Source organism: Panthera tigris, chromosome A1 (assembly GCF_018350195.1).
Source record: "Panthera tigris isolate Pti1 chromosome A1, P.tigris_Pti1_mat1.1, whole genome shotgun sequence".
Taxonomy (NCBI): Eukaryota; Metazoa; Chordata; class Mammalia; order Carnivora; family Felidae; genus Panthera; species Panthera tigris.
In genome coordinates, this window is record NC_056660.1 from 116,517,722 (window position 1) to 116,539,675 (window position 21,954).

At 41.8% G+C, this 21,954-nt stretch overlaps 2 protein-coding genes across 4 annotated transcripts; both read left to right on the plus strand.

The window, feature by feature from the left end:
* Positions 1-13: 13 nt before the first annotated feature.
* Positions 14-13,968, plus strand: LOC102956921 (protocadherin beta-6). 3 transcript variants are annotated; one of them, XM_042985479.1, is made up of 2 exons: positions 14-29; positions 628-3,392. In XM_042985479.1, the coding sequence occupies exon 2, from the start codon at positions 737-739 to the stop codon at positions 3,182-3,184; it is 2,448 nt and encodes an 815-aa protein (XP_042841413.1). In that variant the 5' UTR covers positions 14-29; positions 628-736; the 3' UTR covers positions 3,185-3,392. The 3 variants fall into 3 exon arrangements, with proteins under 3 accessions (XP_042841413.1, XP_042841421.1, XP_042841418.1); XM_042985487.1 differs by lacking the exon at positions 14-29 and adding an exon at positions 6,212-8,879 and having other exon boundaries at positions 40-1,162; XM_042985484.1 differs by lacking the exons at positions 14-29; positions 628-3,392 and adding exons at positions 4,376-8,101; positions 13,890-13,968.
* Positions 13,969-16,966: 2,998 nt separating this feature from the next.
* Positions 16,967-19,680, plus strand: LOC107179227 (protocadherin beta-7). The gene has a single exon (XM_042985513.1). It carries the CDS (start codon positions 17,088-17,090, stop codon positions 19,473-19,475), a length of 2,388 nt encoding a protein of 795 aa, XP_042841447.1. The 5' UTR covers positions 16,967-17,087; the 3' UTR covers positions 19,476-19,680.
* The last annotated feature ends 2,274 nt before the right edge of the window (positions 19,681-21,954 follow it).

The window sequence follows — 21,954 nt, forward strand, 5'->3', positions numbered from 1 at the left end:
TTTGCAGGTATAAGCACAAAATAAAGTAGGTCTGTTGTTTATGTCATTTTATGAGCCATATAACTTAGAGAAATAGTTTTTTTATTTTATAATTGGTGTTGCTAACCAACATTTACATTTTGTAGTTTATTGATTTGTTTGTTGGGACAAATAATGTACATTTTGAATTCACAAATCACACTATTCGTCAGAGATAAATTTCATTTCCAAAGAATACAAGATTATTATAGTAAATTTACATTACTTGGGGTAGTGATTTTTAAACGTTAGTATGCATGAGAATCACTTAAAGACAAAGATTGAAGTGCAGATTTCAGTTAGCACCCCCAGAGAATTTGATTCAAGATCTAGAGGGAAGACTAGGAGTTGACTTTGAAAAAAAAACAACCCAAGACTCCCAAGTAATTATTTATGCATATGGTTCACACACTATGGTTTGAGAAACACTGACTCCACCTCAAAGTCTTTATAACGCTCAGATTTGGGGAATAGTATTGCCTGTATGTTATCATATTGAAGTTATCAATTTGAACGCGTGGTGGCAGTGCAGGCTAAGAGAGTGAATAAAGCTCTGCAGATTCGGAGGACTCCATTTTATTCAGAGACCCCCTCTCCCCTCAAATATAGGACACATTTACAGCTAGAGCAAAGTTAGAAGTATTCAGGAAGGCAGTCGTCACCAGAGAAGTTATAAGACAAATTCGAAATTCAACAGCAAAGAGATTACGGAGGGTAGATGATGGACGTGGTGATTGGGACTGGAAAAGGATTTTTTCCTCTGGAATCAGACCTAATAGAAATGGCGCAAACAAAAATACATCGCAAGAAAAGGCAAGTGACTATCCTCATTATATGGATGATTTTGTGGGAAGTGGGTTCAGAATCGATTCAATATTCTGTACTGGAGGAGACAGAAAGTGGCACGTTTGTGGCCAATTTGACAAAGGATCTGGGACTCAAGAGAGGAGAGCTGGCTGAGCGGGGTGCTCAGGTCGTTTTCAAGGGGAACAGACAGCATTTGCAGCTTGACCCACAGACTTATGATTTGCTGCTAAATGAGAAACTGGACCGGGAAGAGCTGTGCGGTTCCACTGAGCCCTGTGTGCTACCTTTCCAAGTATTACTGGAAAATCCCTTGCAGTTTTTTCAGGCTGCTTTACGAGTCAGAGATATAAATGACCACGCCCCAGAGTTCCCAACCAGAGAAATGCTACTAAAAATATCAGAAATTACTACACCAGGAAAGCTATTTCCTTTGAAAATGGCACAGGATTTAGACGCTGGTAGCAACGGTCTTCAGAGCTACATAATCAGCTCCAATCCTCATTTCCACGTTCTCACTCGCATTCGCAGCGACGGCAGGAAGTTCCCGGAGCTGGTGCTAGACAAAGCCTTGGACCGGGAGGAGCAGCCCGAGCTTAGGCTTACCCTCACAGCACTGGATGGTGGGTCTCCGCCGCGTTCTGGAACCACGGAGATTCAGATACTGGTCTTGGACATCAATGACAACGCCCCCGAGTTTGCTCAGGAGCAATATGAGGCGCAAATCCCTGAAAACAATTCCCTGGGCTCTCTGATTATCACCGTCTCAGCGAGGGATTTAGATGCTGGATCTTTTGGGGAAGTATCTTACGCCCTATTTCAGGTAGATGACATTAATCAGCCCTTCGAAATAAACGCAATTACAGGCGAAATTCGACTGAGAAAGACTTTGGATTTTGAGGAATTTCAATCTTACCATGTGGATATTGAGGCTACAGATGGCGGGGGACTATCAGGAAAATGCTCTTTGGTCATCAAGGTTCTGGACGTAAATGACAACACTCCTGAATTGACCATGTCCTCACTCACCAGTCCCATTCCCGAAAACCTGCCAGACATCATAGTGGCAGTTTTCAGTGTATCAGATGCAGATTCTGGACAAAATCAACAGATTGTTTGCTCTATAGATGACAATCTCCCCTTTCTTCTAAGACCATCAGTGGAGAATTTCTACACATTGGTAACTGAAGGAGCGCTGGATAGAGAGAGCCAGGCCGAGTACAACATCACCATCACCGTCACCGACTTGGGGACCCCCAGGCTGAAAACGCAGCACAACATAACCGTGACGGTCTCCGACGTCAACGACAACGCCCCCGCCTTCAGCCAAACCACCTACACCCTGCGCGTCCGCGAGAACAACAGCCCCGCCCTGCACATCGGCAGCGTGAGCGCCACGGACAGGGACTCGGGCGCCAACGCCCAGGTCACCTACTCGCTGCTGCCGCCCGCGGACCCGCAGCTGCCCCTGGCCTCCCTGGTGTCCATCAACGCGGACAACGGGCAGCTGTTCGCGCTCAGGTCCCTGGATTACGAGGCGCTGCAGGCGTTCGAGGTCGGCGTGCGCGCGGCCGACCGCGGCTCGCCCGCGCTCAGCAGCCAGGCGCGGGTGCGCGTGCTGGTGCTGGACGACAACGACAACGCGCCCTTCGTGCTGTACCCGCCGCAGAACGGCTCTGCGCCCTGCACCGAGCTGGTGCCCAGGGCGGCCGAGGCGGGCTACCTGGTGACCAAGGTGGTGGCGGTGGACGGCGACTCGGGCCAGAACGCCTGGCTGTCGTACCAGCTGCTCAAGGCCACGGAGCCCGGGCTGTTCGGCGTGTGGGCGCACAACGGCGAGGTGCGCACGGCCCGGCTGCTGAGCGAGCGCGACGCCGTCAAGCACAGGCTGGTGGTGCTGGTCAAGGACAATGGCGAGCCGCCGCGCTCGGCCAGCGTCACGCTGCACGTGCTGCTGGTGGACGGCTTCTCGCAGCCCTACCTGCCGCTCCCGGAGGTGGCGGCGGCCGAGGCGCGGGCCGACCCGCTCACCGTCTACTTGGTCGTGGCCTTGGCGTCCGTGTCGTCGCTCTTCCTGTTCTCGGTGCTGGTGTTCGTGGCGGTGCGGCTGTGCAGGCGGAGCCGGGCGGCGTCTGCGGGTCGCTGCTCGGGGCCCGAGGGCCACTTTCCGGGCCACCTGGTGGACGTCAGCGGCGCGGGGACGCTGTCCCAGAGCTACCAGTATGAGGTGTGTCTGCGGGGAGGCTCGGGGACTAGTGAGTTCAAGTTCTTGAAGCCGATTATCCCGAACTTCCCTCCCCAGGGCATTGGAAAGGAAATGGAGGAAAGCCCCACGGTTCGGGATAGTTTCTTATTCAGTTAAGTATTCTATTCAGCTCTTTTGAAAATCTCTTTTAACTCAAAGTTACATGTTATTGATGGTCCGATTTTAATTATTTACGACACGTCCTTAGATTGAGAAAAAATCAGATACTGAGTATACACAGTATTTTCCCTATGCTATGGTTAGTAGATTTTTGTTTCTCTCAACTATTTTGACAGTCTGAATAAAAAGTAAATTTTTATTTGAATACTTTAAAATTTTTGAAACTCACTCTATTCATTTTACAAAAATTGTAATGCAAAGTCCTTAAGTAGGATTGTATATCTATTAGTGACAATGGTCATCACTATAGCTATGTAAGGAAATTTTTAAAATGTGAGTGTTTGGGGCATTTGGCTGACTCAGTTGGTAGAGCATTCGACTCTTGACCTGGGTGGTGAGTTCAAGTCCCATGTTGGTTATAGAGCCTACTTAAAAAAAAAAAAAAAAAAAAAGAATAAAATGTGAATGTTTGATATTTAATCTGCTTGTTTAAGTTTCATTTTGGGGTGACTGCCACAGTGTGAATAACTAAAGATAAATACTAAAGATGGCTAAATGCGAGGATAGCCATTCATATTTATGGGTAATTCAACATACCATAATAGTCAATACATTTTTCTATGCATATAAACTTTACAAAAGTATCAGTACATTAAACTCCAATTTGTGAGCTTCATGTAAGCCTATGATAGTCTTTTTTAATAATACCAACCCAATTATAAGTGCATAATAAATATTTGTTGAAAGTTATTAACATTCCAATAGTGAATTTTAAAAATTAATTTTCAAGGAATACAGAAAAATGCTAATGAAGTACCTTTGTCAGTAAGTGAAACTACACATCATTGTTTTATTTTCTTTCTAAACAGAAAACACCCTCCATGCACCCTAAACTCTATTACAGAATATAAAATGTTGAGAGTATATTTCATCTCCTTGTCTTTATCTAACAATCTGAAAGTTCAAATGTATTATTTAGTAAAATCCAAATTATATTGAAAAATACCTTCCTCCTAGCTTCTAAAGCCTTTTTATATGTGATACCTGCCAAGACCTAAGTAAGCTATTAGTGTCATGTTATTAGGTAATGTCGGATTTTCTGTTCTAGTGCTGTATAAGTATCATTTATCTTTCTTTTTTAAGTAGGCTCCATGCTCAGTGTGGAGCCCAGTGCAGGTTCTGAACTCACAACCCTGTGATTAAAACCTGAGCTGAGATCAAGTCAGTTGCTCAACCAGCTGAGCCAGCCAGGCACCCTGTCATTTATCTTTATTAACCATAAAATCATTTACTTTCACAGTTTAGCCCGTATTTGTCTTGTGCTGGTTTTATTTGTAGTATTTTAAGAAAAATTTCTCATTTCACCTTCCCATCAAAGTCAGGCAATTTATACTAAAGTGACAGCTGAGTGAATATTTTATTTTTATACTTAATTAAAATGGAACTAGCCTTAACTAAATTATATTTGGCTGTGATTTGTGTCCAAATAAGTGAACTGTCATGGATTATTACTAGGTGGTTCAATGAGTATAGGGAACACTTACTGTTTTGCATTCTTAGATATTTATCCCCTGCTCCTCGGAATAGCATTCTTCTTTGGGGGAAACTACTTTTCCTGCTAGGTCACTGCAACCACTTGGCTTTCGTTGGTGCCGTGGTATCTTTTGGTATACTCATTTCCATAGTGCCAGGGGATATACACTGGGATGGACCCCTGTCCAATGTTGACAGGTTAAAACACTTCCCCAGAAAGTGTATCTTTAACTCCATTGACTTTTTTTTCCTTCTTCATCTTTGTAGAAAAGACACTGCCTGAATCCTGAACTTATATTGATTTCTAACAAATCAAACAGCCATTTCCTCGTAGTCTTACTGGGCATTGCATGGAGTGATTTTATGAAGGAAAAAGAATTGCCAAAGGCTATGTAGTCCAGGAGACTGACACGAAATCACATTTTAATTTTTTTCAGGGGTTACAGGCACATTTCACTTTGGGAGTGGAAAGTAAATTTTAAAATTTGTAACTTCTTCCAACAATACAACAAATTAGTATTTTTGTAATTGAATGTAAGCACCCATGAGGAAGAACTTTTGTGTTTATTTTACCACTTAATCACCAGAAGCTGGAAAAATGCCTGCATGGAGAAATACTGGTTAAATGGGTAAGTGAATTTGTCTTGAGCAGAGTTTTGTGTTACTGAACTTGTACCTTGTACCTTTAACGAAGATGAATATAGACATAGATATATAGGTATTACTTTTGCTCTCACAAATATTGTTAGTTACCTGTTACCTGCAATTGGGTGGAAGAGAGTTTATAACCCAAAAGGCTTTCTATTTGTTTTAACTGTTGCATGATGCTTTGAAAAGGAAAAAAACCCTGAAGTTGTAAGGCAAGACGCTTGGTGGCGCTGCAGGCTAAGAAAGTAAAAAACTATCTCTGCAGGCACCATAATAGCTGAGCAGTTTCTAGCTGTTCAAAAAGGAAGTGTTTTACACCATTAGGGGGATAGTAGGTTTCTGAGAGGCAGCTATCGCCATATCAATCAGTGTTAAGAACTAACTCAAGATTATTGAACCGAGATAGCGGAGTTGGCTGCACAGCAATTATTTTGTGATTAAATAACTGCATCTTTTGGACGCTAAGGAACGATGGAAACACCGCTACCCAAAGCGCCACAGAAAAGGCAAGTGACCGCCATTATTATTGTATTAATACTATTAATTCTGTGGGAGGTGGACGGTATGACCATTAAATATTCGGTTCTAGAAGAGAGGGAAAGCGGCTCTTATGTGGCCAACCTTGCAAAAGATCTGGGGCTTGGCTTAGGGGAGCTGGAGGCACGGGACGCCCGGATTCTTTCCAAAGGGAATCAACAGTATTTGCAGCTCGAGAAGAGTGGGAATTTGATCCTAAAAGAAAAATTGGACCGGGAAGAGTTGTGCAGTGACACAGATCCATGTATACTGCATTTCCAGGTGTTACTAAAAAGCCCAGTGCACTTTATTCAAGGTGAACTACAGCTACTAGATATAAATGACCATGCCCCAGAATTCCTGGAAAATGAAATCCTCCTGAAAATCTCGGAAAGCAGCCATCCAGGGACTGCATTTCCTTTGAAAATAGCTCAAGATTTAGACGTGGGCAGTAACACAGTTCAGAACTACACTATTAGCACCAACTCCTATTTCCACCTTTTCACTCTAAATCACAGTGATGGCAGGAGATACCCTGAGCTGGTGCTGGACAAAGCGCTGGACCGTGAGGAGCAGTCAGAGCTCAGGTTAACGCTCACGGCGCTGGATGGTGGGTCACCGCCGAGAACTGGGACTTCTCAGGTTCTCGTTGTAGTCCTGGACATAAATGATAATGCCCCTGAATTTGCTCAGCTGCTCTATGAGGTCCAGGTCCCAGAAAACAGCCCTGTAGGTTCCCTCGTCATCACCGTGTTTGCTACAGATTTAGATGCTGGGACCTATGGAGAGTTATCCTACTCATTTTTCCAATCCTCAAATCAAGTGATTCAGGCCTTTGAAATAAACACAGTCACGGGGGAAATTCGATTAAAAAAACCGTTGGATTTTGAGGAAATTCGATCTTATCGTTTGGAAATTGAGGCCTCAGATGGTGGGGGTCTTTCGGGAAAATGCACTATAGCCATAGAAGTGATGGATGTAAACGACAACGCCCCCGAACTGACGATGTCAGTACTCATCAGTGATGTCCCAGAAAACACCCCTGACACCGTCGTCGCGATTTTCGGAATTTCAGATCCAGACTCCGGGGAAAATGGCAAAATGATGTGTACCATCCAAGACCGTCTCCCCTTCTTTCTGAAACTTACTGTAGAAAATTTCTACACTTTGGTGACTGAAAGAGCGCTGGATAGAGAGAGCCAGGCCGAGTACAACATCACCATCACCGTCACCGACTTGGGGACCCCCAGGCTGAAAACGCAGCACAACATAACCGTGACGGTCTCCGACGTCAACGACAACGCCCCCGCCTTCAGCCAAACCACCTACACCCTGCGCGTCCGCGAGAACAACAGCCCCGCCCTGCACATCGGCAGCGTGAGCGCCACGGACAGGGACTCGGGCGCCAACGCCCAGGTCACCTACTCGCTGCTGCCGCCCGCGGACCCGCAGCTGCCCCTGGCCTCCCTGGTGTCCATCAACGCGGACAACGGGCAGCTGTTCGCGCTCAGGTCCCTGGATTACGAGGCGCTGCAGGCGTTCGAGGTCGGCGTGCGCGCGGCCGACCGCGGCTCGCCCGCGCTCAGCAGCCAGGCGCGGGTGCGCGTGCTGGTGCTGGACGACAACGACAACGCGCCCTTCGTGCTGTACCCGCCGCAGAACGGCTCTGCGCCCTGCACCGAGCTGGTGCCCAGGGCGGCCGAGGCGGGCTACCTGGTGACCAAGGTGGTGGCGGTGGACGGCGACTCGGGCCAGAACGCCTGGCTGTCGTACCAGCTGCTCAAGGCCACGGAGCCCGGGCTGTTCGGCGTGTGGGCGCACAACGGCGAGGTGCGCACGGCCCGGCTGCTGAGCGAGCGCGACGCCGTCAAGCACAGGCTGGTGGTGCTGGTCAAGGACAATGGCGAGCCGCCGCGCTCGGCCAGCGTCACGCTGCACGTGCTGCTGGTGGACGGCTTCTCGCAGCCCTACCTGCCGCTCCCGGAGGTGGCGGCGGCCGAGGCGCGGGCAGACCCGCTCACCGTCTACTTGGTCGTGGCCTTGGCGTCCGTGTCGTCGCTCTTCCTGTTCTCGGTGCTGGTGTTCGTGGCGGTGCGGCTGTGCAGGCGGAGCCGGGCGGCGTCTGCGGGTCGCTGCTCGGGGCCCGAGGGCCACTTTCCGGGCCACTTGGTGGACGTCAGCGGCGCGGGGACGCTGTCCCAGAGCTACCAGTATGAGGTGTGTCTGCGGGGAGGCTCGGGGACCAGTGAGTTCAAGTTTCTCAAGCCCATTTTCCCCAACTTCGTGGGTGAAGCAGCTGGTAGGGACGCCGAGGAAAACTCTAATTTTACAAATAATTTTGGGTTCACTTAGGCATCTCACCTTAAGGGGAGATATATGATAATACTAACTAATGTATTATTAGTTCGCAACCTGTTCATTCACATAAAGAACTACATATTCACACAATAATTATTGTCATATTTATAGGTATTTCATCCTATTGAAGTATTTTACATTCTGAATCTCTGTGTTTTTGTTGGTGGTGGTGGTGGTGTTTTTAGCCAGCTCACATTTTGCATGTTCATACAATAGGGGAGAAATGGTGTATCTGTTTTTTGGGGGTAAGATTTTTGGAGGTCAGAAATGTTTTCAGGTTCCTGATGTTTGAGCTTGTTCACTAATATCTTGTTATGGCTAAGAGAATTGTGTTTTCTGATTATCATTAGCATAGAGTATTGTAAATCATGACTTCCAATTTTAAAAATACTTTTCATTTATACAAATGAATTATACTTTTCATTTATACAAAAAAATTTTGTCACGTTAGAAATTGTTAGATTTCTGTAGTAGTGTTTTGTCTTGCCTCAAAGGAACTAATATTTTATCTGGGTGTCGTCTAAGTTGAGTATTGTCTTTCAAAATTGATCTCTTTGGACTATACCATCTGATACAATTTTAAAGAATTCAATCCCTGTTAAATAGAAAAAATGTTGGTAGACTTATGATTACTTTTTCAAAATAAATGATTTGGGTATGTAAATAATGATTCTCATTCTTTTAAAATAATAGAAAGTTACATGATTCAAACATATTCAATATGAATAGAAAACAGAAAATTTTTTTCTCTTTCAGATTTTTGTTTAAATTCTAATTAGTTAACATAGAGTGTAATATTAGTTTCAGTAGAATTTAGTGATTCATTACTTACAAGACCCAGTGCTCATCATAGATTCATAATTAAAACTATCATGTTTCACCTGAATGTAATAAAGCAAAAATTATATGCAACTATAGATTTTGCTTAAGCTTAAATAAATAATCTCTATAAGGTTAAAACACAAGAATATAATGCATAGTAAGATATTAGCATCACTTAACTGCCTGCTAAAAAATGAGGCATCCTCTAATACATGCCCCCTCACCTTACTTTATACTTTTTGTTATATATAGTACCTTTTCAATGTTTATAGTATTTACAATGTATTTTTAAAGGATAATCCCCATGATTTTTTAGACTTTTTATGTTTTCAAAGTCAGTGTACCCTTTCACTCTGTTTCATGCAAATATGTTCAAGCATTTATTTATTTACATATGGTAAGCATAGTTAGTTTTTAAACCTGATACTTCTGATAGCTGAAGTTTGTATGCGCCTATTTCTGCTGTATTGTTACTGATTTTTCTTATTGGTTTTATCTTTGTTTCTTTGTGTGACTCATATGGTTGATTGCCCTTGAAAAATTTATTTGTAGGATGTCCTCAAAGCCTAGGTTGCATGTTTCATCCTTCAAAATGTATTTTCATTGAACCCATTGGGTTCAGCTAGGATTCTTAAATCACTCTCAGTAGGGAACCACTGCAAACCAATTTTATGGCTTGATGTTTCTCACAACTCAACATATGCATATTGAAAATTAAACACACATGAAGACCAGTCTGTAGCTATAATTTCCCAGGCATCTTTTCTTTTTTTCTACTCTACTTAACATCAGGAGCACTTCCATATAGTTTCCTGAAGTTGGGGTGAGGGAGCATCTTTAGATTTGTTTATGTTTACGTTGTATCAACATACGTATATATAGTGGATATAGCCCTGTGGGGATCTCTTAAAATGGGAGGATCTTTGTAGAATATGCTGCAAATTTGGTTGACCCTGAGTCTTGATTTATATTTAATGTCATGAATAGCTTCAAATCAAAGTCCAAGGGCAAATATTTTTAATTGCCCTGAGGGAATAATGAGTTTTGTTGTTCTGACAAATGGTTTACTCCTCCATTACAAGCTTCCATCAAAAATTGGGCTTTTTTTCCATTGTGTTTTCTACTGTGTTTTTAGCTCTTCAATTTTTTTAAGAGAGAGAGCGAGCGAGTGGGGAGAGGGGCAGAGGGAGAGAGAGAGAGAGAGAGAGAGAGAGAGAGAGAGAGAGTGAGAGTGTCTTAAGCAGGCTCCACACTTAGTGTGGAGCTGGAGGCAGGACTTGATTCCAGGACGATAACTTGAGCTGAAATCAAGAGGGAATTGCTCAACCACTCAACCCACTGAGCCACCCAAGCACCCCTAGCTCTTCAATATTTTTAAAGTAGTTTTTTTTTTTAAAGTCTTGTCCATTATTCTTTATTGTTTTCCATTGGAAAGTCATCTGAATTATCTATACCATCCATTTCAGAAATGAGGAGTTTTGCCTAATGTTGTTTCAATTTGCAGATTCAGTTTTGCCATCATTCCAATGATATATGAGGCTATTTTTTTCTTTGAATCCGGTGTTTCATTCTTTGGGTACCCTGCCCAGGCAAATGATCTCCTTTCCTTACTAAACTTTAATCTCATGGAGAGAGCTCTTTTTCTATTACATTTAGGAAAATACATACTGAAGTAAATATAGACGAATGAGAGTTGAATAAATTATTGAATTAATGAATTAGTGTGTTATTTTATCATCTGGCTTTATAAACTTATAAACTACAACAAAAAAATTACCTATTTTTATAAAATGCTCATGTACTGTTTACACTATTTGACATTTGTTTCATTCACCTAACAATTTATCATTTACAAGTGCCTGGGCTCAGTGGTTGGGTGTTCGACTCTTGATTTTGGCTCAGACAATGATCTTACAGCCCATGGGTTCAAGCCCTGCATCAGTCTGTATGCTGACAGTGTAGAGCCTGCTAGGGATTCTCTCTCCCTCTCTTTGCCCCTCCCCCACTCATGTGTGCATGCACACACACACACTCTCTCTCTCAAAATAAATAAATAATAAAACTTAAAAAAGAATGATTTATCATTTAGAATATGTGAGCCCACTATCATCTTGTAAAGTGTATGATATGTTGAGCACTTTCCATATTTATTCACAAATAATGAAATTTAAGCTAATTTTATTTATTGTATTACACATAAGGGGAGAAAGAGTCTAAGATTCAGTTTCAGACTGTATATATATATATATATACACACACACATATATGCAACTAATTATATATATAATTAGATTATTAAACATTTTTATCCTTAGTTTCTCAGGAATGTACCTGTAATTTTTTATTCTGCCCTAGTTTTGAACCAACTAAGATGTGTTAGCATAAGGGAACACTTTAATTGCTTGATGATTTTGTACCTTACTTCTTTTCCTTTACAAACTCTGACAAGCTCCTATTCCTTATAATTTGAGTGAAGGCATGCAATTTTGACTTTGACCTTGGGTGACTTTAGGTGAATTATTCAGAATTCAGCACAATAAAAAAATAGAAACCACTTTATGTATATCTAACCAAAAACAGATATTTGCTAGAAGGTATTAGATGCTTACAGAATCAGAAGAACTGGACAAGCAGAAGTGAGAGAGCCTGCAATTAACTCCTGGTTTTGAAGCCATACTACCATTTTTGTAGTATAGAAATCAGGAAGCCACTGCTACTGCTACTATCAAAACTGTTGCTCCTACAATGTCCTCTCCCATCATCACCTCTAAAACTGGTGAAAATTCAGGGGAACCTAGTGTCTAGCTGCCACAATGGCCTCCAATTACTTCTGAAACTGATGGCTCGACACAGAAATGCTGACTTGGCTGCAAGCACTCACATCTCTCTGACCTTGCTGATTAATAGCATTGACAGTGGGTAGATGACCTTTGCCTGTCTTCTCAGGCTCATCATCTGAAGCCATCTCATTGGTAAAACCTAATTTTCATCCAGAATAATAATTCAGAGTCCTTAAAATTAAATTTTAAGATATCTAGACCCAGAATTTTTTAAAAATCATAAAAAGAAGTAGGAATGGATGACAGTTGCCAAGAGCCCACTGAGGAAGCATCATTAGTTCAAAGAGAATCTTGTCTCAGCAAATGAATTCATTTATTGCTTTGGGGCTAAGTTTTCAGTGGAACAAAAATTCTTTTGGCTACAAATCACACCACCAATATGTAGAAATGCAATCATATGCTCCTCTAATAACCAACCCAAACAGGCAAGTTAGTTGACCCTATCTGCTTCTAGTGAGCAATGGGAACTATAGGTGTGGTTTGAGTGGGTATGACATAGACTACTCATTTCACCCAAATATATGTTATCCCCTTATTTTTTTTTTTTTACTAATAGACCTCTCATTTTTTAGTTGCTCATGTGGATATGTGGGCTATAAATTATATTTCCCAACTTCTGCTGTGATTGGAAGTGGTCTTGTACCAAAGTTATGGTCACTGAGACATGACTACAAGTGCCATGGAATATTTCATGGAAGTAGTCTTTAAAAATGAAGACAAAGCCTTCCCTTTCTCCTACTTATTGGTCTTAATGGAGCTATAAAGGGTGGATATTAGACAGCGGTCTTGAACTGTAAAGTGAAGGCCATGATTTGAAGGTGATAAAACAAGATGGAAAGTGACTATCCCAGATAGCACTGAATGCATTTCAAGCCACTATCCTTTTATAAGAGAAAATAAAATTATATTTTGGAGAAGCCATTGTTGTTATGGTTTCTTCTATAATATCAGGTTGAAATTATAGAGAACATATTTATATATAGAAATTACCTAGAACATAATTCTTGCTGTTATAGTAAGCTTCTTTAACAAAATGATATTTAAGATAACCAAAGAAGGAACAGAGAAAGTTATGAGGTTTACATGCATATCTTACAAAGAAAACAGCTCAAGATTTAAGAAAAATAATTTTTAAAAATGAATTGATTATAGGAATAAAAGTAAATTAATTAAGTAGAATAATAACCACAGAAGATTTCACCAATAAAACATAAGTCTATTTCTTTGAAAAATTCAAGGGTATTTTGAGTTAAATTGGTGGGTTGGACATATACCTTTAATTTGGCTTCCTCTAAATATGCACTAACATGAAAGTAAAGAGATATTTTCAAAAATAGAAACTTATAATAATGGAAAGAACAAGGTAGAGGACAACAGGGAAAAATATTAGTAGGTGGAAAGTAAATGAATGACTTAGTGGAATGACAAACCAACTACCAAATCCTGAAGTGTGAAAAGCTGAGAACCAATCCTGTTGAGGCTGCAGGATTTTCAGAAGCATCAGAGCCATCAGCCCTACATACTATGGAAATGATGATAGCATGCCAAATATGGAGGGTCACATTAAAATTGCGTGAAAAGTGGTTAAATCTACAGCAGATAACTTTTCCCCAATGTAGTCAATGAGCAACCTCTTTCTCTGATCCTAGCATTAATTCTAGAATTTTGATTTCTCATCACCACAAAAAAGGAGAGTCATTATATTAGAGGTTCCACTGGCAAAGTTGAGAGCAGGGGTCATATGGGTAGTAGAAATAAATGACCATCTAAACATTGTATGCTGACGGATTGTTAAAATGCAATGAGAGTCATTGGGACCAATTACAGATGTTTCCGTTCTCAGACACATGGCAGAATTTTAATTGTGTTTCTTCTTTAAATTACATGTGGCCAATAAAATGTGAGAATAAATGATATATGTTACTTCTGGGCTAAGGCTTTCAGAGACTGCACATGGGTTAACACATTTACTTTCTCCAATACAGTGATCCTGAAAGCATAGGTAGAGATGGAGTCTCCAGAAGCCTGGATCCCTGGCTGAGCACCATGAGGACTCCATGCTGAACTGTATAGGATATATAGTGTGAGAAATGAATCAACCTTCATTGTGTTAAGCCTCTGAGATTTGTAAGGGTTGTTTGATATTGAAGCATTACCTATCATATTCTGAGTGATGCAGATATCCACTCGTCTTCCTCCATCAGTCCTTTACCTTTTCAACTTACACCTTTTCCTTTTGAGTAGGAGATTTTATAGAGTTGAAGAATCTAACCAGTCCAAGTGGCAAAGACCTATTCCGACTGACACTAGGGTTTCCCCAACCACAAGTGCTTCCAGTTCACCTTAGAGCACACATCAAAATGGACAAGCCCTGCCAACATGCTTAGAGCTAGCACTGAACTCCTTAGGCTACCAAACTAAGTTAAGAACAGACACCTGAATGATACCCCTGAAGAAAGCTTCTAAAAAGAAAAACTGAAACAAAAACCAGGCAAAGAGGAAAAAAGGTAAATTGGACAAAATAAAGATTTCAGAGATGAAAACTTGAAAAAAAAAACCCTAAAATTAATATGATCAGATAAGTTGTTGCATCTATGAAATAAGCACAAAAAGAGGACTCTCTTGAAAAATTCCTTAAGGTGCGCCTGGGTGGCTCAGTCGGTTAAGCCTCTGACTTCAGCTCAGGTCAGGTCTCGTGGTCCGTGAGTTCGAGCCCCGCCTCGGGCTCTGGGCTGATGGCTCAGAGCCTGGAGCCTGCTTCCCATTCTGTGTCTCCCTCTCTCTCTGCCCCACCCCTGTTCATGCTCTGTCTCTCTCTGTCTCAAAAATAAATAAACGTTAAAAAAAATTTAAAAAAAGAAAAATTCCTTAAAAACAGCTCTTGTAAAATATGAACATAATAAATGAAAATCTCAATAGAAGAGCTTGAAGGTAAGGTTGAGAAAGTATTCCAGGAGATATTACAAAAGTATTTTAAAATGGCAAAAAGGTGAGAAAAAAATAAGGAAATTAGAGATCATACCAGAGGTCCAACATCTTATTTGTAGTAATTGAGAGAGACAGAGAGAGGAGAGAGAGAGAGAGAAAAAAATAACATTACCCATGAAATAATTCCAGAAAATTTCTAAAAGCTGTAGAAAATTAGTTCCCTAGTAGAAAGCGCTTACCAATTGTCAATGCATGAACTTAAACCCAAACCAAGACACATCAGTGTTTAATTTGAAAATAGCACAATGATGAAATACTCCAAGAAGTAAAAATACAGGTTATATAGAAACTATAAAATAAGATTTCCTTTAGACTTCTTAGCAAGCACATTGATTTTAGGGAGCTCACTAACAAAATATTTTAAAATTCTGAAGAAAAATATTTCCAACCTCAAACTCTATCATCAAATTTCCAATCAAGTTTGAGGGCAGACTAAAGATATTTTAATACCCTCAAGGTCACAACAAAATGTAACTCTCATACATTCTTCTCTGGAGACTACTGGAATATATCTATTAAAATGATAGAGTAATCCAAGAGAGGAAGTCAGAATAAAAAGAGAAGAGAATATTGAAAAAAAGAAATGAAATGAATCTTCAAATGATGTTCAAGGATAATCCCAGGATGACAACTGTGTCTCAAGTGCAAACTAGTCCAATTTGGAGCTGTGTAACTCAAGAGACAGGCATTTTGGAGGATATCATCATCAAGTCCCCTGACATCTTTTCAGATGAAACTATTATAGGATGAATCTATTAAAGCATGGAGTAAACCAAAAAAAGAGGAAGAAATAAAATCCTAAAATAGGAAATCCAACGAGAATAAAAGACAAAGAGAACTCCAAGAATGACAGCAAAGGAAAGTTCCAGGATGATAGCAATGCAGCAGATGTAGAAAACAAACACTCAATTTAAAGAAAATTGGTATCTCGGGAGATATGGGAATGACCATGTGGAAATTCTACTGAGAGGCAATTGGAAGTATGGGAAGAACACGTGATAAATAATAAAGAAAATCAAGTAAATGAAAAAGCAAGGCAATTATTAACTTCAAGAAAACAGTGAAAAAGAAAATATAATTAGTACACAACCATGTTTGAAATAGTACTACAACTAAAGGAGGCATGAAAGGGCCTTGAGTGTACAAGAGCTAAACCTAATCCAATATAATAAGGAGTCAATTGATAATGCCTAAAATTAATAAAAATACAGCAGAATACAGAATAAGGCAGAAGAGAAAACTAAAGGAGTTTAAAATGACTGCCTATTGGGAAGGGATCTAGGAAAGTAAGGAAACAAAGGCGGACAAAGATTTTATTCTAAACCACTTAGTACTATTTGATTTTGAACCAAGGGTCACATATTTTGAAAAAAGAACCGCATTTTAAAAGATCAGCAAAATAGAGATCTTACAAGTCTCCCCAAGAATAAAAAGGAGATAAAAAATTAAACATTACTAATAAGAACAAGGCTATAACCAAAGATAAAAAATACAATGAATTTTGCAAATCCAGATAAAATGACTAGTTTTTAAAATTAAATACAAATTACTTTAAAACCAAACAAAACCTGGACAGATAGATAACCAAAAGTGAAATGGAAAAGATAGTCATAGATTTACCACCAGCAAAGCCACCAAACCCCCAATCCATTAAAAAATTGGAGAAAGGTTTAAGATTTACTTCTGGTGGGAAGCCAGAGTTGAATATCCTGTTCCCAGATTAAGGAAAACAACAAATTTACTTTTCTACGAATTCAGACTATCAGAGGGGTAAACAATGTAGGCCCTTACTAACATTACTGTGACCATTTAAGGTAAATGGTAATAAAACCGCAAAGACACTTGGCGGGGGGGGGGGGGGGGGGGGGGGAGCTACTCCTGTTGCAGTTCCTTTAATCCGCCATCTTTTTGTTCTATTCTTGAAAGTGGGAATAACATCCACAAAACGCAAGGTGGCGCTGCAGGCTTAAAAAGAGGGGGAAATATTCGCACAAAGGATGTTACAGACTCCAGTTTTCAGAGGAAAGCTGGCCAGACAAAAGTAGAAGAAAGGAAACCGTGGTGTTGGAGTTGGGGAAAAGTAGGACCCCTCCCCACAAACATACCAACTCATTTCTAAGGATTCGGTTTCTGCCATTTCTGAGAACTGCTTGAGGCCGAGTGAACGTGGTTTCGAAAGATTGTTTAAACGAAGAATGGAGGCCAGAGTGATGCCTGAAGTGCAGAAAAGGCAAGTGTTTTTTCTTTGTGTATTTCTGGGAATGTCTTGGGCTGGCACAGAACCGCTTCGGTATTTTGTGGCGGAGGAAACGGAGAGAGAGACCTTTCTGGCCAACCTAGCAAATGATCTGGGGTTGGGGGTGGGGGAACTGTCAGCTCGGGGATCTAGAGTCATTTCAGATGAGAACATACGATTTTTACTATTCAAGCCGCTTACTGGTGATTTACTTCTAAATGAGAAATTAGACCGAGAGGAACTGTGTGGGCCCAGAGAGCCGTGTGTGCTACCTTTCCAGTTGTTACTTGAAAAGCCTTTTCAGATTTTCCGTGCTGAACTATGGGTCAGAGACATCAACGATCATTCTCCAGTATTTCTAGATAGAGAGACTACCTTGAAAATATTAGAAAGTACCACTCCAGGGGCAACATTTCTCCTAGAAAGTGCACAGGATTCAGATGTTGGAATCAACAACCTGAGAAACTACACGATCAGCTCCAATGCCTATTTCCATATTAATGTCCGTGATAGTGGGGAGGGGAATGTTTATCCTGAATTGGTCCTGGATGCAGTGCTGGATCGTGAAAAGGTTTCTGAGCTCAATTTAACCCTCACAGCCTTGGATGGCGGGTCTCCGCCCAGATCCGGGACTGCCCTCATACGCATCCTGGTTTTGGACATAAATGACAACATCCCTGAATTTGTACAGTCCCTCTACAAGGTGCAGGTGCCTGAAGACAGCCATGTTGGCTCCCTGGTTGTCGCTGTGTCAGCTAGAGATTTAGATACCGGAACTAATGGAGAAATAGTCTATGCATTTTTTTATGCCACTGAAGTAATTCTCAAAACATTTCGAATCAATTCAACATCTGGCAAGCTTTATCTTAAAGCCGAATTGAACTACGAGGCAATACAAACTTATACATTAACTATTCAGGCCAAAGATGGTGGAGGGCTTTCTGGAAAATGTACAGTGGTGGTCCATGTAACAGATATAAATGATAATCCACCGGAACTGCTTATGTCATCACTTACTAGCCCAATTGCAGAAAACTCACCTGAGACAGTAGTAGCTGTTTTTAGGATTAGAGACAGAGATTCAGGGAACAATGCAAAGATGGTGTGCTCCATCCAAGACCATCTCCCCTTCGTCCTGAAGCCTTCAGTACAGAATTTCTACACCCTGGTAACAGAGAGACCCCTGGACAGAGAGAGCCAGGCCGAGTACAACATCACCATCACCGTCACCGACTTGGGGACCCCCAGGCTGAAAACGCAGCACAACATAACCGTGACGGTCTCCGACGTCAACGACAACGCCCCCGCCTTCAGCCAAACCACCTACACCCTGCGCGTCCGCGAGAACAACAGCCCCGCCCTGCACATCGGCAGCGTGAGCGCCACGGACAGGGACTCGGGCGCCAACGCCCAGGTCACCTACTCGCTGCTGCCGCCCGCGGACCCGCAGCTGCCCCTGGCCTCCCTGGTGTCCATCAACGCGGACAACGGGCAGCTGTTCGCGCTCAGGTCCCTGGATTACGAGGCGCTGCAGGCGTTCGAGGTCGGCGTGCGCGCGGCCGACCGCGGCTCGCCCGCGCTCAGCAGCCAGGCGCGGGTGCGCGTGCTGGTGCTGGACGACAACGACAACGCGCCCTTCGTGCTGTACCCGCCGCAGAACGGCTCTGCGCCCTGCACCGAGCTGGTGCCCAGGGCGGCCGAGGCGGGCTACCTGGTGACCAAGGTGGTGGCGGTGGACGGCGACTCGGGCCAGAACGCCTGGCTGTCGTACCAGCTGCTCAAGGCCACGGAGCCCGGGCTGTTCGGCGTGTGGGCGCACAACGGCGAGGTGCGCACGGCCCGGCTGCTGAGCGAGCGCGACGCCGTCAAGCACAGGCTGGTGGTGCTGGTCAAGGACAATGGCGAGCCGCCGCGCTCGGCCAGCGTCACGCTGCACGTGCTGCTGGTGGACGGCTTCTCGCAGCCCTACCTGCCGCTCCCGGAGGTGGCGGCGGCCGAGGCGCGGGCAGACCCGCTCACCGTCTACTTGGTCGTGGCCTTGGCGTCCGTGTCGTCGCTCTTCCTGTTCTCGGTGCTGGTGTTCGTGGCGGTGCGGCTGTGCAGGCGGAGCCGGGCGGCGTCTGCGGGTCGCTGCTCGGGGCCCGAGGGCCACTTTCCGGGCCACCTGGTGGACGTCAGCGGCGCGGGGACGCTGTCCCAGAGCTACCAGTATGAGGTGTGTCTGCAGGGAGGCTCGGGGACCAGTGAGTTCAAGTTCCTCAAGCCCATTATCCCTAATCTGCAGTTTCAAAGTACAAGAAGGGAAGTGGAAGAATATCCCTCATTTCAGAATGATTTGGGTTTCTGATAAGGGATGGAACATAAATGTCCATTTTGTGTCTGTAAATATTTTTCTATTATGAAATTCGTCCTGAGTTACCTGTAGAGGAGTGCTTTAATATTATTTAAAGTCAGGGTAAATTTCTTTACAGAGAAACGGATCCAGCTTTAGCCCTAGGAAACTTCCACAAAGCATGTAATGTATATGTGTTATATTTTATCTCAAACAATTGTGCATTTTTTGCAGCCTATTACATGATTAATCTTGTTTATGTTTTAAGTTGGTTTTGTCTTTAAAATTTTGCTACTCTTATTTTCTGAGTTGGAGTGTTCTAGTATACCTACTCTTAGTTTTAGAAGTATAGATAGTATCTTTTAAAGCTTTTTAAAAAACGCTTACTATGCATCATACACAATTTTAACACTTTTAACATTAGAAGTAAATCTGTAAGGTGTTTTAGAAATCAGCAAATAGATATTCATAGAGGCCCAGCGAGTTCACTAGGGTCAGCAACTAATAAATGGTAGAGCTGAGCATCTCTCCTAGATCTGTCTGACTCTGGGATCTTGCTATGATGCTATACTGCTTTCTGTCATTAGATATCACCTGGCAAGTTTCTCCTAATTAAGGAGAAGAAATCTTCTCAGGTTAGTATTCCTGTTGAGTGTTTTCTACGTTTGGAAATAATAATGTGTGTAGTGGTCTGTGGTTATATGTTCTCACATACCAATAAGCCAGCTTTTCTGGATCAATTATTCAACTATTATTATTAGAGCTGTGATCTGACCAAAGCTTAAGTTAAAAAATATTGAAGGATCCATTTGTGCTTTCTCCTTGTTATCTGAACATATGACCTTCATGTCACAGAAAACTTAATGACCCTGAATAGAAATAATACATCAGTTTGATTGCTTCATTAGTTTATTTTTCCTCACATTGCAATAACTTTTCTACAGTGGTCCCTACCTACTTTTAAAACACATTTTCCTTCCTTAATTTTAAAGTTAATTTTTAAAACTTCCTATTCAATATATTGCAGTGATGAATCAGGGAAATATAAGAAAAAGAATAGTTTTAAATATGTCATATTAAAGAAACAAATTGTCATTAAATTGCTTAGAGATTCTGGAAAGTTAATGAGAAGTTTTGCTTGCTATAATAATCTGCCACTGCTTTTTCTTTAACAACTATTCAGATAATTTCTACATAGCTGTATTCTGAATGTATTATATGCTAAGTGCTGGTAGCTCTTAAAATAGTACTGCTACTATGAATTACTAATGGGATATAGTCTAAGGGCAAAAGAAAAACCCCTCATGGCAGTAAAATCCTAAATTGTTTTCATGGTGTCAGGGTAAAATTACCCTTTTTCCAACAAATCAATGAAATGGAAAAAGGGAGGAGGGAATTCTACACAATGAAAGAAATTAAGACACATACCAAGCAAATATAATGCTTGGTGGGTCTTGATTCAAACAACCATAACAACTGAAAGAATTAGAGAAATTTGAATCTAAGTGGATATTAAATAATGCTAACCTAACTTCTTAGGTGTGGGGATGGCATTATAGTTTTTTTATTTTTTTAAGTATTAAAAGTTGGAGATCTATAATGAAGTATTTATGGGTGAAAACTTAGTTTGGGATTGGAAAATGATGGGCAGATAGAGTGAGCAATAATGGCAAAATATTGAGAACTGTTGAAGCTAGTGATGAGTACCTGGAGATTCATCATACAGTTCTTCCTTATGGGGTTTGAAATTTTTCATAATAAAAAGTTTTTACAATTGACACTGTAAGAAGGGAAGTTAATGAAATTAGGACATCCATCTGAGATGTGGAATCACCACTGCAGTTACAGATTATATCTCTCTTAGATAAACTCTCCAGCCTTTCCTTGTTTCATCATTTGAGATGATAATTTCTGAGTAATCCTGCTCATGCATTCTTCTACCACATGAATCTTGGGTGTTTTCAAGTCACAGCAATGGACTCATGTAAACTCTGCTAACTGATGGCATCAAATTACATGCTTTGTGTGTGTGTGTGTGTGTGTGTGTGTGTGTGTGTGTGTGTGTGTAAAGTTAATCTCTCTCTGTCTCAGTATCTTCATCTGTAAAGTGAGGAAACTCAAGGCGGCCCTATGAGGTATACACTATTACTATCTCCACCCATCAGGTGAGAAAACTGGGAGAGGTTAAATAATTTGTCCAAGTTTCATAGCTAGCAGTTTCCATAGTTCTTGGCAATAAAAATATGTAACTCTGAAAGTTTTCTATATGACTCCAATTGTGTGTGTGTATGTATATGTATGTGTGTGTGTATATATATATACATAATACATATACTATATACTATATATATATGAGTTTAATTTTGAGAGGGAGCACAAGCAGGATAGGGGCAGAGAGAGGTGGGGGCAGAGCATCTGAAGCAGGCTCTGTGCTGACAGCAGTGAGCCGAAAGTGGGGCTCTAACTCACAAACCACAAGATCATGACTTGAAGT

Coding starts and splice junctions, on each gene's coding strand:
- LOC102956921 (XM_042985487.1), top strand. CDS start 737: ATGATGGACGTGGTGATTGGGACTGGAAAAGGATTTTTTCCTCTGGAA. Junction 1,163..6,211: donor TTTTTCAGGCTGCTTTACGA/GTCAGAGATATA, acceptor GGTGAACTACAG/CTACTAGATATAAATGACCA.
- LOC107179227 (XM_042985513.1), top strand. CDS start 17,088: ATGGAGGCCAGAGTGATGCCTGAAGTGCAGAAAAGGCAAGTGTTTTTT.